This window comes from Hemiscyllium ocellatum, chromosome 19 (assembly GCF_020745735.1).
Source record: "Hemiscyllium ocellatum isolate sHemOce1 chromosome 19, sHemOce1.pat.X.cur, whole genome shotgun sequence".
In the NCBI taxonomy this organism is placed as follows: Eukaryota; Metazoa; Chordata; class Chondrichthyes; order Orectolobiformes; family Hemiscylliidae; genus Hemiscyllium; species Hemiscyllium ocellatum.
Genome location: NC_083419.1, coordinates 39,513,048 through 39,528,739, shown reverse-complemented (window position 1 = coordinate 39,528,739; position 15,692 = coordinate 39,513,048). Strand labels below are relative to the sequence as shown.

Here is a 15,692-nt window from a genome sequence, read left to right as displayed (position 1 = left end):
TACACAAGATCCAGTCTAGATTGGCCTGTTCTCTAGTTGGTTCCTCAATGTATTGGTCCAGAAAACCATCCCATTTACATTCAGGAATTCATCCTCAATGGTATAGTTACTAATTTGATTTGCCCAATAATATATGCAGATTAAAGTCACCCATACTACTTTATTGCATGTGTCTTTAATTTCCTCTTTGCTGCCATTCCCAACATCACCCCTACAGAAAAAATGTTTGGATATTTATCAGTTCTACCCATACAGATTCCACATTGTTGGAATTAATATCCTTTCTCACTATTGCATTAATTTCCTCTTTATCCAGCAATGCAATTCCACAACCATTTCCTTTTTGCCTGTCCTTCCTATATATTGAAAAATATAAAGGATTAGTTCCAAAGAGAGTATAGGCAGAGGGATCTTAGTATATCTGTGCTGAAATCATTGAGTGTGGCAGGACAGGTTCAGATTGTGTTTAATAAAGCAACAGTAAACTAATTTTTATTAAAATAAAACAAAAAAACTGCAGGTCTGAAACAAAGACAGAAATTGTTGGAGAAACTCAGCAGGTCTGGCAACATTGGTGCGGAGAAAACAAATTTAATGTTTGACAGCAGCAAGGAAAATGTAGCATTTGTTGAAAATGGGGGTCGTGGGGAGGGTCGAGAGAAGGAGAGGTGAGCAGATATGTGGAAATGGAGCCCTGAGATAGATAGATAGAGAGAGAGAGAGACATAAAAGGGGTAGCAGACAGGGGGAATTGTTTATTGTAGGTCAGGGCAGAAGGGAAGCTGAATAAGTGATAGGAGAAAATGGGCAGCCTGTGCTGAAAGAAACCTGTGTCATGTCAGGACTAGGAGTGGGGGGCAAAATAATATGGGAGGATGTAATCAGGCTCTAGAGTCATTGAACTCGAGGTTGAATTCGAGGCTGCAAGGTCCACAAGTAATAGATGCTGTTAGCCTCGCTGGAGCACTGCAGTATGCCAGAGACAGAATGTTGGCCAGGGTACGCAGTGGTGAGTTGACATGGCAAGCAACTGGAAGTTTGGGGTCATTTTTACTAACACAATGCAGACCGCCCAGTCTGCGTTTTGTCGCCCCATGTAGCGGATTCAACATTGTTAACAGTGAATACATGACACTGGATTGAAAGAAGTGCCAATTAACTTGCTGCTTCACCTAAAAGGCATGTCTAGGGCCTTGAATGGTGCAGAAGGAAGAGGTGAACAGACAAGTGTTACACCTTCTGCGATCACAGGAGAAGGTGCAGCGGGGGTATGAGGAGATGTTGGGAGTGAAGGAGGAGTGGACCAGAGTGTCCTGGAGGGAATGGTCCCTGTAGAATGCTGACAAGGCATGGGGTGTAAGTGATGGCTTACGATCATTTGGATGCAGAGGCTGATGGGTGGTAAATGAGGATCAGGAGACCCCATCATTGATGTGGGAGGGAAGAAGTGATGGTAGAAGTGCTGGAGAAGCACAGTAATAGTGGATCCTCAGGCTTCACCATAAATACCACTATTTCCTCATTGCCATCAGACTCAAAACATTAAGTCCGTTTTCTCCGCACGAATGCTGCCAGACCTGTTGAGTTTCTCCTCTAATTTCTGTCCTAGTTTTGATTAATATGTGCATAGAATGCAAGAGCATAGAAATCACATGAAACATCCATTAATTATTGGTTCAGACTCAACTGGAATATTGTGTCCTGGGCATCAGGAAAGATGTGAAAAGAGCTTAGAGAAAGAAAAAAGTTTCATAAGAACAATTCCAAGGATGAGGGAAAGATCAAGAAAAGGGAGCATAGAGTTAAGCTAATTAATGCAAGATGTATTGAAAATGCAAAAAGATTTTTTCATGCAGTGGTGTTAAGATATGGGTTAGGCTACCAGACAGCAATGTAAGGAGATTAAATTGAGGTATTCGGAGAAACTATATTGTTACCTGCAAAAAGAAAGTGCAGGGTTACAGATAGAAGATGAAGTAACACAAAGTGAACTGCTCATTTGGAGAAAGCAAAAACTGATGGACTGAATGGGCTTCTGTGTTGTTACAGCTCTGTGATCACTTACAATGCAAACTCATACATCAATGATGAAGATGTTGATGAGATATCTTCATTGGTGATGCAGTGATAGCATTGTACGGGACAGTGACAAAATGCCTGTTCCAGACATTTCGGAAGGAATTGCAATTTCTTTTTGCTAATCACAGTGATTTTGACAAGCCCATGAAATTGTCCAATGAAAAAAAACTAGGCTAAACCTTGTTGGAAAAGTATGTTGCAACGATTTGATCTTTGATCATTTTGAACTGCAGTTTAACCAGGCTGAAACAAAAAGGTCCATCCTCTTTAACAAAGTGTTTTTAAAGGCTGTGAGGTGCTGTGACAGTGCCATTCATTTTTTTTTGTTGTTGACATTACTATGTTTGTACTAGAACTGTGTGTGCTCCTTATTAACCTCCACCTCAGCACGATTCCAGTAGAGCAGCTATGTCACTGCTGTCTGAATCACGTGACCCTTTTTAACGAGTGACAGATTTGTGTTAATGGAAGATGCCCTGGGCCCCTTTCTCTTTTTTAACAAGAGGACATCAAATCCTAGGAATATGCAAATTGAAGCTTCCGAGAACAACAAAACAGGACTAACTAAACATTTGCAATGCAAATGTCTATGTGAGATGTCTGTTTTTATCATTGCTCACAGTTCTTCCATTGCATTTATCCAATTGCATAAAAGAGTAAAGTACAATGCAGACTCATCTGGAAAGCAGGGACTGTTAATGCCATGTAATTACAAGCAGGCAGGAGTAGTCCCAATGAGCAACTTAAGATGCCGATCTTAATGAAAAACTAATAATACAGGCACAGGGTAGTTAAACAGGCACAGAATTCAATAATGAAAGGCAAGTTTTTTTTTAATAGTCATGTATTTAAGATAGTTAAATAGAATTGTTTCACCTCAATGCTGACATTTAACTGAAACAGAATGCAAAATTTGACTGACATAATATGAAGGAATAAATATGCTTTATCCTGCTGTTGTCATGTGAGCCTTATAACAGTAAAAGAGTCCTAGGGAGGTAGGTGTAATGGACATTTTCTTCTGATTTAAATTGAGTATCATTAAGGATTGATCAGTAAGAGATAGCAAACCTGATTTATAAAATGAAATTATAATATGCTCAATTTCAGTTCATGTGGATCCAACACTTCATAGACTTCAGGGCTACACACAGATGCTTTACATCCAATAATTACACTCCTTTTAAAAAGGTCTTTGGTTCCACTAAGTTGATTTGAGGTTTACAGCATGTATAATTAATGCCTGCTTTGTAGTGGAGAGTGACCTTATTTTTTCTTTAAAAGCTGATCTCTCTCTCAGCTCCCCCTTTCTGGGTCATGTCTCTTGTCCCTAGCTTCGACAGCATGCATCTGCAAACTGTAAGCCCAGATGGCAGAGCAGAGCTTGATACCCCTAAAGGCACCCCACTTGCTGGGGAAAGGGTAGTACCTCTTTCCCTGGAGTGTACCATCTATTCTGTGCTAGGACTGCTTGCATACAAAGAGGCATAGCTAAGAAGCAAATGTTTGATGATAATTCATCTCTACCATTAACATACTGTACTCAAGTTGCACTGTTTTTGAATAGTATTCATGATAGTATATAGTAATTTTGAACCAATGGATTTAATTATTTTATTGTGTACAATCAAACTGAAAAAGAATTGGCTGTCATGTTTCCCAGTAAAACATGGGCAAGCAGCAGTAGTAAATAATGACATGGAGCACAGACCAGAGATTGGCTTCTGACACTACAACAGTACAGGGCAAAACATACATAATTTACAGCAAAGGCAGTACAACTTTGCCCATTTTTTAAAACCATCTTTATCTAAATATCAGCATAGCTTTCAATTCAGTGGAGAAATGAGGGATGGGGAGGTGTTCTACAGCCTAACTTCATCCTGTTCATCAGGGATCCACAATTGCACAGGGATCACCAGATAATAATTAGGCGTCAGAACCCTTAATGATTTGTTTCCTCCTCAAACTCAGGAAGGCTGATTGTACTATTCCCCAACACTACAATTTATCAACCAGAGGCTGCGGAATAAACCTCAGAGATTTTGAAATTATCAGTCATGAGGTGCATTTACAAAATTATTTAGAGTCATAGAGATGTACAGCATGGAAACAGATCCTTCAGCCCAAATTGACCTTACTGACCAGATATCCTAAATTAATCTAGTCTCATTTTTCAGCATTTGGTCCATATCCCTGTAAACCCTATCTATTCATATACCCATCCAGATGTTTTTTAAAATGTCGTAATTGTACCAGCCTCCACTACTTCCTCTGGCAGCTAATTCCCTACACTCACCACTGTGTGTGTGAAAACATTGCCCCATAGGTCCCTTTCAAATCTTTCCCCTCTTATCCTAAACCTATGCCCTCTAGTTCTGCACTCCCCCACCCCAGGGCAAAAACCTTGTCTATTTTGCTATCCATGCCCCTCATTATTTTATAAACCTCTATAAGGTCACCCCTCAGTCTCCAATGCTCCAGAGAAAATAGTTATTCAGTCTCTCTCTGTAGCTCATACTCTGGCAACATTCTTGAAATGTTTCCTGAACTCTTTCAAGTTTCACAACATCCTTCCAATAGCAGGGAGACTAGAATCAATGCGATATTCCTAAAGTGGCCTAACCTATGTCCTGTACAGCCGCAACGTGATCTCCCAATCTTATAGCCAATGCACAGACCAATAAAGGCAAGCATACCACCAAACACCTACTTCATTATTGAATCTACTTTTGACTCCCCTTTCAAGGAACTGTAAACCTGCATTCCCAGGTCTCTGTTCAGCAACACTCCCAGGATTTTGTCATCAAATGTATATAATTCCTGCCCTGATTTGCCTCTCCAAAATGTAGCACCTCACATTTATCAAAATTAAACTCCATCTGCCACTCTTCGGTCCATCTGATCAAGGTCCCATTGTATTCTGAGATAACCTTCTTTGCTGTCCACTACACCACCAACTTGTAGCTGTCCTACTAAATATGTTTTGCATTTGTAAATTGTATTCATGCAAAATATTTGATAGTCATTCATTATTTGAGACAATAAAAATCTTTACAACAAAATTGATACAGGTTAAAATTGCAGAATCACTATTTGAACTTAACTACTCAATAGCACAAATATTACTAACATGGAGTGAAAAACAAAGGAGACAAGAGATGCTTTGTGACAACTTGAAATATTTGGTGTATATCAGCCAAACTCCATAACTAAGCTAAATTGGATTTCAGTTCAAACCAGAGAGGCTTGGATTTTCTGATATGGGCCCAGCACAGCTCCTAATGGTTATGAACAGTTTGAAACATATTGCAGCAAGAGGTTTGGAGTTAATATTTTGAAATCAGCTTCTTAGATCAAAGTTGAGTGCACATTTGGATGGTACAGGTAGCGCACTGCCAATACGAACTTGGTGTAAAGTGCATTATACTGAACTGTTCTTACAGTCCATTGATCATGGGTAGGCATAAAGACAGCTCATTTGCTACTACCCATTTTGTATTGTTTCAAAACCGTAAGAAATAGGAACAGGAAGAAGCCATTTGCTGCTCAAACCTGCTTTGCGATTCAGTAGAATCGTGGCTGATCCAACATTCCTCATGTCCAGTTTTCCTACTTTTTCCCTATAACCTTTCATTAGTCTATTGAAGAAGAATCTATCTCAGTCTTAGAGATACAAAAGGACCCTGACCCGCAGCTCTCTGTCGCAAGGAGTGCCAAAGATATGCAACCCTTGGAGATGAAAATCATCTAATTTTAAAATTACACTTCTTTATTCTTAGACCATGGCCTCTGGTCCTATGCATAAGGAGAAACATCCACTCAGAATTTACCCTGTCTACACTCTTAAGATGCCTCAAAGAGATCACTTCTCATTCTTCTAAATTCCAATGAGTATAGTTCTAACTTGTTTAAACTTTGCTTATAATACAATTACTTCATACTGTGGATCATCCCAGTGTACCTTCTCTGAACTGCATTCAGTGAAATGATATATTTCCTTAAATAAGAGTGCAGAACTGCTAACAATACTCCAGATGTGTTCTCACCAGCACCATGAGGATTTGTAGTAAGAGTTTCCTTCTACCTTTCAACCCCCTTGAAATAAACAATCCATTAGCCTTCCCGATTGCCTGCTGATGTGCATGCTAACTTTCTATGTTTCATGGACAAGTAACCCCAAGTCCCTTTGTACTGCAACTTTCCCCAATTTTTCTCTGTTTAAGTCATACTGTTATTTTGTTCTCTCTTCCAAAATAAGCAACTTCACATTTTGCCAAACTTTAATGGATAGCTTTAAATAAAAGAGACAGCTTGATTTTAATATTTTTTCATTAGGTGGAAATAATTGAAAACTGAGTGAGATTAGACTTACAGTGTGGAAACAGGCCCTTCGGCCCAACAAGTCCACACCGACCCGCCGAAGCACAACCCACCCATACCCCTACATTTACCCCTTACCTAACACTACGGGCAATTTAGCATGGCCAATTCACCTGACCCGCACATCTTTGTGACTGTAGGAGGAAACCGGAGCACCCGGAGAAAACCCACGCAGACACGGGGAGAACGTGCAAACTCCACACAGTCAGTCGCCTGAGTCGGGAATTGAACCCGGGTCTACAGGTGCTGTGAGGCAGCAGTGCTAACCACTGTGCCACCATGCCGCCCACAATTGACACTGTTTTCTCCCCTTGTCTTTGAAGTCATCCAAGCCTCTACTACAAAATGTAAAAATTAAAATGTATTTTAAAACAGGATGTGGGGGAAGGAAGCTGCTTAGGGACAAAAAGCTGCCAAATTGCAGAATAATCAGACAATGCCGAGATGAGTTTTTTTTTCACTTTTCATGAGCATACCTTGAAAACCAGGTCATAGAGTTATGGAAATGTACAGCATGGAAATAGTTCAGTCCAGCACGAGTTCATTCCAACTCGTCCATGCCAACCAGATATCCTAACCTAACCTAGTCCCATTTGTTAGCACTTGGTCCATATCCCTCAAAACCCTTCTTATTCAAATACCAGATGCTTTTAAATGCTGTAACTTTACCAGCCTCCACCACTTCCTCTGGCAGCTCATTCCATATATGCACCACCCTGTGTGAGAAAAAGTTGCCCCTTAGGTCCCTTTTATATCTTTCCCCTCTCACTCTAAACCTATGCAAGAGATGGGAGATATTTTCCACAAAAGAAGATTGGTTCTAATATTATTCCTGAGAACAAAGAATAGAATAATTTCTGCAAAAACACATATGATCCAAAATATAGATAGAAAGAAATCAAGATGATGAAATATCAATGTTATTTTGTTTTTTCTATTATCCTCATTTGGTAGGATTGAACTCAGGTATTGCTGAAAACCTCCCATATTGTCAAAGCTTTTTGTCTTGTCTCATCAGGACATTTCCTTGAAAAAACATTTATACTGCATGAGAGGAGAGTCTGATTGGCTGGCAAGTAGACTTTGATTATAGTGGTATTGTCTTGAGAATGAAGCCATTAACGCTGATTGACAATTTTCACCAGATCTTGTTTAAAATTTAAACCACAGAGGTTAACTCTGACTGGTCAGGGCATCAATCAGATTTATCAAGCAATACAATGCCTTTTACTCATTCAATCCCCATAACCCATTATGCCATGGGTAATCAGAAATTTATCAATATGTACCTTAAACATATTCAAAGACTACACTTCCACAGCTATCTGGGGTAGAATGTTTTAAAGGTTCACTACTCCGAGTAAAAAAAGTTCTCAGCTCAGATCTAAGTGGCATCTTGCCCTCCGACCCTCCCAACCCCCCCAACCTTCACCACGACCATTCTACACTCCCCAATTAGGGAAAATATCTTACCTCCAGCTACTCAGTCTACCCCTTCAAGTATTTTGCATGTTTCAATTAGATCATCTCTCATTCATTTAAAGTCTGGAGAATATCGTCCCAATCTCTTTTCTCAGGACAGTCCTGCCATCCCCGGAACAAGTCTCATGAACTTTCATTGCACTTCCTATGGCAATGATACCTTTCCTGAAATAAACAGACCAAAACTGTTATCAGTACTCCAAATCCAGTCCAATCAACATCTGTATAATTGATGCAAGACTTCACTATTCCTGTACTCAAATCCTCTTGCAATAAAGGCATTTCACAGACCTCCCTAATAATTTGCTGCACCTGTAATGTTAGCCTTCAGAGGTTTGTTGATCGATTCCTAGGTCCCTTTGCACATTTACACTTGCTAAAAATGTGTTGCTGGAAAAGTGCAGTAGGTCAGTTCTTCCTGAAGAAGGGCTCATGCCCGAAACGTCGATTTTCCTGCTCCTTGGGTATTGCCTGACCTGCTGCGCTTTTCCAGCAACACATTTTCAGCTCTGATCTCCAGCATCTGCAGTCCTCACTTTTTCCACATTTACACTTGCCAACCTCATGCTGTTTAAGAAATACTCTGCACATCTGTTCCTCCCACCAAAGTGGATAAACTCTAATTTCTCTACATTATATTCAATCACTGCCCATTCACCAAGCCTGTCCAAATCTTCCTGAATCTGCTTTACGTCTTTGTCGCAACACATATTCCCACTTAGCTTTGTATTATCTGCAAATTTGTAAATATTACATTTAATCCCACTTCCAAATCATTGAAGTATATTGTGAAAGCTAGGGTCCAAGTACTGACAATTCCAGAGTCTGTAGAATTTTGCAAGATAATCATGAATGAGTTGACTATCTCTACAGTACATATCTGTGTATTCTGGGATGAAAAATATCAGGTCCTGAGGATTAGATAACTCCATAAATTTCACCAGTACTTTATTCTTACTCATGCTAATTTCCTTCAATTCTTTCCTAACCACTTCAATCTCCATTTCAGGGAAATTTCTGGTATCTTCCTCAGTGAAAATAAGACACAACATAACCATTTAACTTTCCTACTGTTTCTTTATTCCCCATTAAAAATTCTCCAGACACTGTCTTTAAAGGACCCGCTTTTGTTTCAACCAAATGTTTCCTCTTTACATACTTATAGACACTTTTAGTCATTTTTTTTGCTAGATTGCATTCATATTCTATTCTATTCTCTTTTTCCTCATCAGTTTTTTGGGTCCCCCTTTGCTGTATTCTATAATCCTCTCAATCTTCAGAATTACTGCTATTTCAGAATCTTACGCTTCTTTTGGTAGCTATGGTTAATTGAATTTTACACCTTAAAGGAAAACACAGTAACTGTAAGTCATGGCATAGTTCTTTAAAAACTATCCATTGCCTACATACATAGAACAGAGAAGGACATAGAACCGTATAGGTACACGCCCTACGGTCCACCATGTCGATGCAGACTATGTCACCATTCTAAACTAACAGCATCTGCCTGTATATGATCTTTATCCTTCTATTCTTTGCCTGTTGTTGCAAATTAAATACCTCTTAAACATTGCTATTGTATCTGCTTCTGCCACCACTCCTCCCATTGTTCTAGGTACCTATCACATTCTCCTCACATCTCCTTTAAACATTCCCCCCTCACCTTAAACCTATACCCCCTAGTATCTGACAGTTTCATCCTATGAACAAGACGTTCAACTATCCAGTCTATCCATGACTCTCATAATTGTGCATACTTCTACCAGGTCACCCCTCAGTCTCTGATGTCCCAGTGATTAGCACTGCTACCTCACAACGCCAGAGATCCGGGTTCAATTCCTGCCTCAAGCAACTGTTTGTGTAGAGTTTGCACATTCTCCATGTGTCTGCGTGGGTTTCCTCCCACAGTCCAAAAATGTGCATGTTAGGTGAACTGACCATGCTAAATTGCCCATAGTGTTAGGTGAAGGGGTAAATGTAGAGGAATGGGTCTGAGTGGGTTGCTCTTCGGAGGGTCAGTGTGAACTTGTTGGGCCAAAGGGCCTGTTTCCACACTAAGAAATCTAAAAAAAAATCCAACTTGTTCAACCTCTCCTCATAGTTAATATACTCCAATCTGGGGGCAACATCATGACTAACCTCCTCTATATCTTTGCCGAGGCCTCCATATTCTTCCTTCAGTAAAGAAAACTGCAACAATATTCCAAATGTGCCCTAACAAATGTTTTATATAGCTGTAACATGAGTTGTCAACTTTCATACTTAATACCCCAACTGACGAAGGCAAGCATACTGTATGTCTTCTTTACCACCTTATCCATTTGTGTTGACACTCTCAGGAAGCTATGGAATTCCACCCCAAGATCTCTCTGTATATCAATGTCCCTAAGGGTCCTTTTAATGTATTTGCCCAAGGTACCCCAGCCAATCTATGCAACATACCCTTATAATTTTCCTTATTCAAAGTTAACACCCTTCAGAGTAAACTACCTCACTTCCAAACACTACATTCTATCAACATTGTCAGTTATGCACAATATGTTGATTATATTTCATTAAAGGCCTCAGGTGACTGTGTGTGGAGTTTGCACATTCTCCCTGTGTCTGCATGGGTTTCCTCTCACAGTCAAAGATGTACAGGTCAGCTGAATTGGCCGTGCTAAATTGCCCGTAGCATTAGGTACATTAGCTAGAGGGAAATGGGTCTGGGTGGGCTATTCTTCAGTGGGTCGATATGGACTGGTTGGGCCGAAGGGTCTATTTCCACACTGTACGGAATCTAACCTAATCTAATCATTTATATATTTCAAAAATATATTTTTTCCCCTCAATTTTTCCTATTAGGCCTCTTGTTTCATTTCCAGCAAACAGGTCAGCTGTGAAAAAAACTACCCATGTGGAAGTGTGGAAGGGTGAAAACTGGTTTGGAGACAGCAGTGACTGAAATTGGTGTGAGGACACTGCATCGTTCTTCCTCCCCTTTCAATGTACAATACAGAATATTTAAAAACCTAAGGACACCTATTAGGCTGCAGAGAGGCCTATTTCTCTACAGAGTGGTCAGATGCCTCAGGACAAACTAATCTTATAGTAGGGACTTACAGTCCTCACATGCTCAAAGGCATGCTTCAGACATAGGCACTACGCTCCAATTTTTTTGGCTATAGCCAATATAGCAGGAAGTACATTTCTAACTCCCAATGAGTGAATGCTTCCTTTCCATCATATAGGAGTACCCAAAAAGCACAACCAAATTTCTATGCCACTGTCTTCTGAATTTCAAAAGAGAAAACTAGATTCAAGCCAAAGCAAAACCGCTCAATACTGATCCAAAACAATATTTTATCAGTTAATATGAAAATGGAAAGGAAGAGTCATTGGAGATGAGTTACACAACTCAACTAAGTTTAACTTCATGAAAAATAAAGCTAAATAAAAGGTTCAGGGATGAGACTGCAGTCCTGCAGTCCAGTGCCATTGACACAAAATAGTTCATCAATTAAGTGTTCTTCAGTTTTAAACTAACGTGCCATATGCTGATCCATACTGCAGTTGGACACAATATTCATGTGCCAGACTTGCATAAATCATTTTACCACGTGGTAATGCTAATAAGCAAGCAGTAACATTTCACCTTGTCAACAGTCCTATTACCATATCAGTGAATACTCAAAAAAAATCTGTCCATTTGAGCAATGTTTCATTACTTATAATGTAGAGCCCCTTTTTCAGTAGTCATTTAATCAGGTTCCTCGCACTCAGCTGAATGAATAGCTCCTTATCCTGCTGGGATGAATAGATATCCATGCAGATGGCAGAGATTCTACTTGAATACAAATGATGAGGAACCTGAATCTTTGCTCTGTCATATAAAAGCCCTTCCACAAATATTTATGTAGTAAATGAAAGATTTTGGCAACTTTTATGTGACAACTATATTACATTTAAAACATTATGCAGTTAGTCTTTCACCCATCTCGAAAGTCACATGCATTCACAAATGCACGTAACAGCTGTTAAAATACATTGCATATAATTTCTTCAGCATTATATTGTTGCTTTCAGAGAAAACAAGATGTATTCAATCTGCAAACACCTGTGAACTTTATTGAATAAGGTGCCAGTGCAAGTTGTGTATAACCTTACATGGGCCATGGTACAAGGTCATTCTTACAGTGTACATTCTTTTCAATAATGTCACAGACATTAAAAAATAAAAGAGATTCAAGCATTTCTTTCTTTTTCATAAGCCATACATAAAAATGGAGCTAACGTTATCTAAGAAACAGTAATGATTAAAGATAGAGTGCAAGATAGATTCGTTTTTAAATATGACGACTTTCCACATCTAAAATGGCTCAATCTCAGCAAAAGCCATATCAGGATCAATGATATTTCACTGTCAGTTTTAGCTCCCAGCAAGATTCACCAGCTAAACGTTTACTCTCCGCTATTGCTACTGCACATCCCCTTGCAACTTGGTATCACAAACTGATAATCAAAAATGCAACAGCCTTTTATATTTTTGTCCATAATTTTTAAAAGTCAAGGATGTAATTTTAGTGTTGGGTGTGTGGACTGTCAAAGTTTCAGTTTACAATTGATAGTATTGAATACTTTGTATTTGTATATTGCTGTTTTGTAAATAGAAAAGCATTTTGCAGAGTAGCAGAATAAATTGCATACAGTATGGGAGGATACAAGGAAATAATAAAAAGGTGTAGTTGAAAGCAGAGTTGACCACTAGGCTTTTCAAAACGTTTTCCAATGCAGGGAGGCTGTCAACATAACAGGGGGATTGACAAGGGCAGGAAGGTTAACTGAGGGAACAGTGGAGGAACAGTTTGATGCAAAAGGCTGTTTTGAAAGCCAAAAGGCCAAAAGAGAGAAAATGAAGTGAAGTGTGTGTGACACCAGAGGGCTATGAAATCTTAAATAAAGACCTTAAAATCAACTTAATTTCATAAGCAGCCAATACAGATTGGCAAGGATAGATTTGATAATCATTGCACAATTGCATGTTGATTTTAAGATCTTTATTTGTGGAAATGAAAATTCAGAAGAGCGCATGTTTTAATTAAGAGAAGGAAACAGATTGGGGGAGCATCTAAGATATTAAGTTTCAAACTTTAAAATGGTGTCAGAACCAGTAGGGAAGTAGTAAGTGGAGATCAGTCAGTTTAGCTACCAAATGGATGTAATAAAGGAATTTTAGCTTCAAAGCTAGCAAAACACCAAAGTTGCAAAGCTTTAGGCTCGCCCTGATATTGCCAGATGCTTAGATAAGAGGAATCATGGGTTATGGGATCGCCAAAAAATAGAGCTCCGAAAAGTAGAGTTAAGGTCAAAATCAGATCAACCACAATATTGTCGAATGGTGGGACAGGCTCAATAGGCTAAATGGCCTAATCCTGCTCCTATTTCTTACGATCTTATGATTGGAGCCAAGAAGATTGATGGTATCGATATCAGAGTTTTGTAGGGAAAGGAACAGAATCAAGATTGATGGCTTTTTTTCCCCCTACTAGAGAAAATTCACATTCACAAATCAAATGTAAATCATTCTTTGTAAACATATTCTGAATGAATATAAAATCTGGCCCAATACACATTTATGTACCAGATTTTATCAAATGTGGACAACCTAGGATCCAACATTTAATACAAAATGCCAAAGTAACTCAACTGGCTGTAAAGCACATTTGGATTGTCCTGAGATCATGCAACATAATATACAGATACAAGATTTTCTCTTGTAGCCACATCAAGATTGCCAGATAACCAATTCTAAGTCAGAATTGATTCAAAACATTAAAATCACTCTGTTAGAAAACCTTTTCTCACAATTCATCACTGTTGAACATGTGAACAACCACATCCAAAAACTGATCCCACTTTTTTTGCCAGAGTTTGATGGCTTCAACTTTCATCTGCGCAGACATAGCACTGTAGCTAGAAAAACAAATCAAAAGAAAAAGGCATTGAATATCTATTCAGCTCATCACAATACATGTTAGTCAAAATAAGTAGGCATACAAATGCAAGAATAAGAAAACTGTCTACTTTGTTTGAGTGTGATCCTTGTCACAATCCCCATTGAAAGCAATAATTTGAAAGACATCTAAATTCTTAATGTCCCTCTTAAAGTAAAGGTACACCAAGTTTTCAAGTTTTAAGTCTTTTACTGTAACAAAACTAAAGCAATATTAATCAATATTTCTTAGTAGGTAACTGGAACCTTTCAAATGGTCAAGCAAGCCACCTAGTTCAAGAGCAATTAGAGATGGACAACACACGCTGAGCTTGCCAATGGTGCCCACATCTCATGAAAGAATAAAGAAAAAGTTTTCACCTATTGGTTTAGAAAGGCAGCACATTTCTTTCTGTTAACTACATTAGTCCAAGACCCCTCTCTCTCTCATACTGTTCAAAAAGGCTCAACATGGGTCTAGAGGTTATCCATTCTGCTAGCTGAGGTGAAGGGGGTAGGGAGCGGATAAAATGTAATGTGTGGCTTACCGCCCAGCCTCACCCAAACTCCCATTTTACAGAGGGATTACACTGTCTACAATAGCAACACTGAACAGCCTGTTTCCACACCACCTTCCCATCATTTGGCCAAATGAGGCCAATTCATGCCAAAAATTTTACCCACGTCAGTAGACAGCCAATTATAAGCATGTAGTCTGGTAGGTCTTACTGGGCAAGATGGCATAAGGCAAAGAGTGTGTGTGTGCTAAAGGACATTCCCCTCCTTTAATATTCAGTTGGTCTGCCATGATATTCTCTTTTTCAGGTTTTGGCTGTAGCCCCAGTAATAGCCACTGTTCGAATCTAGTTCTATTGGGATGATACGACAGAATTCCCATCCAATTGCATTGACCATCAGTGATATAAGGTGAGACTTCCTCCCAAAATGGGGGCAGAGGTCTGGCTCTGAGCTAATTAATGCATCACTAAACATACAATTGCTGAAGACAGTGCACTCATCCACGGTTAGGTTCTTGACCAATTTGTTTGATGTGTGGGTGTGGAGCAGAGGAGGAATTTGTGCTTCGAAGGTCACAAAGGTCTGTCTATAGTTAAATCAGCTGCTCTAGCTTACTGTCAGGTACAAAAATTTTGTAACTTGCAGTCTAAGATTCTCACCCACGTTCCATACTAACAAAACCACCCAGGCTTGTTGTGAATTCATTTCTTTAGATCTGAGGAAGGGTCACTGGACTTGAGGATTTAACTCTGTTTCTCTCTCCATAGAATTTGCTGGATCTAAGTTTCTTCAGCAACTTCTGTTTTGGCTTTGAACCTTCTTCATTTCTCCATGTTACCATGGTTTAATGAGAGATCTTAAAACAATCAATTGTTCTATAAAACTTCACATTCATAACACCTATCAGAAAGAAGTGCTGTAAAAGCATAAAAAGTGCAGTTTGGAAGGTCACATAGGATATTAGTATAAAGTCTTCAACTGGAAGCAATCACATCAATGCTATTTCCTTGTTTTTTTGCCATATTCTTTAAGATTTTCCTTTTTAAATATATATTTAATTCTCTTTTTAAAAAATGCTATAGTATAATCTCAAAAGTCACTATAGCAAGTCAACCTATGTTCAAATAAATATTCATAAAAATAATTTTTTTTAGTGTTCCCTAAAACTCATTCAATAATGAAGTTGAGATAAAGTGTGGATCGGTTATATTCTTGTGGTATGTATACCAGAATTTTGACACACAGAACAATAGCTGGA

General features: G+C 38.9%; 1 protein-coding gene across 1 annotated transcript in view; it reads right to left on the bottom strand.

Moving 5' to 3' along the window:
- Window positions 1-12,031: 12,031 nt before the first annotated feature.
- ada2a (adenosine deaminase 2a) overlaps window positions 12,032-15,692 on the bottom strand; it is a 65,220-nt gene continuing 61,559 nt past the window's right edge. Inside the window, exon 9 of the mRNA XM_060839843.1 lies at window positions 12,032-13,896. Within this exon, the coding sequence (XP_060695826.1) occupies window positions 13,785-13,896 (112 nt within the window). The 3' untranslated portion in view covers window positions 12,032-13,784. The remainder of the gene's footprint in view (window positions 13,897-15,692) is intronic.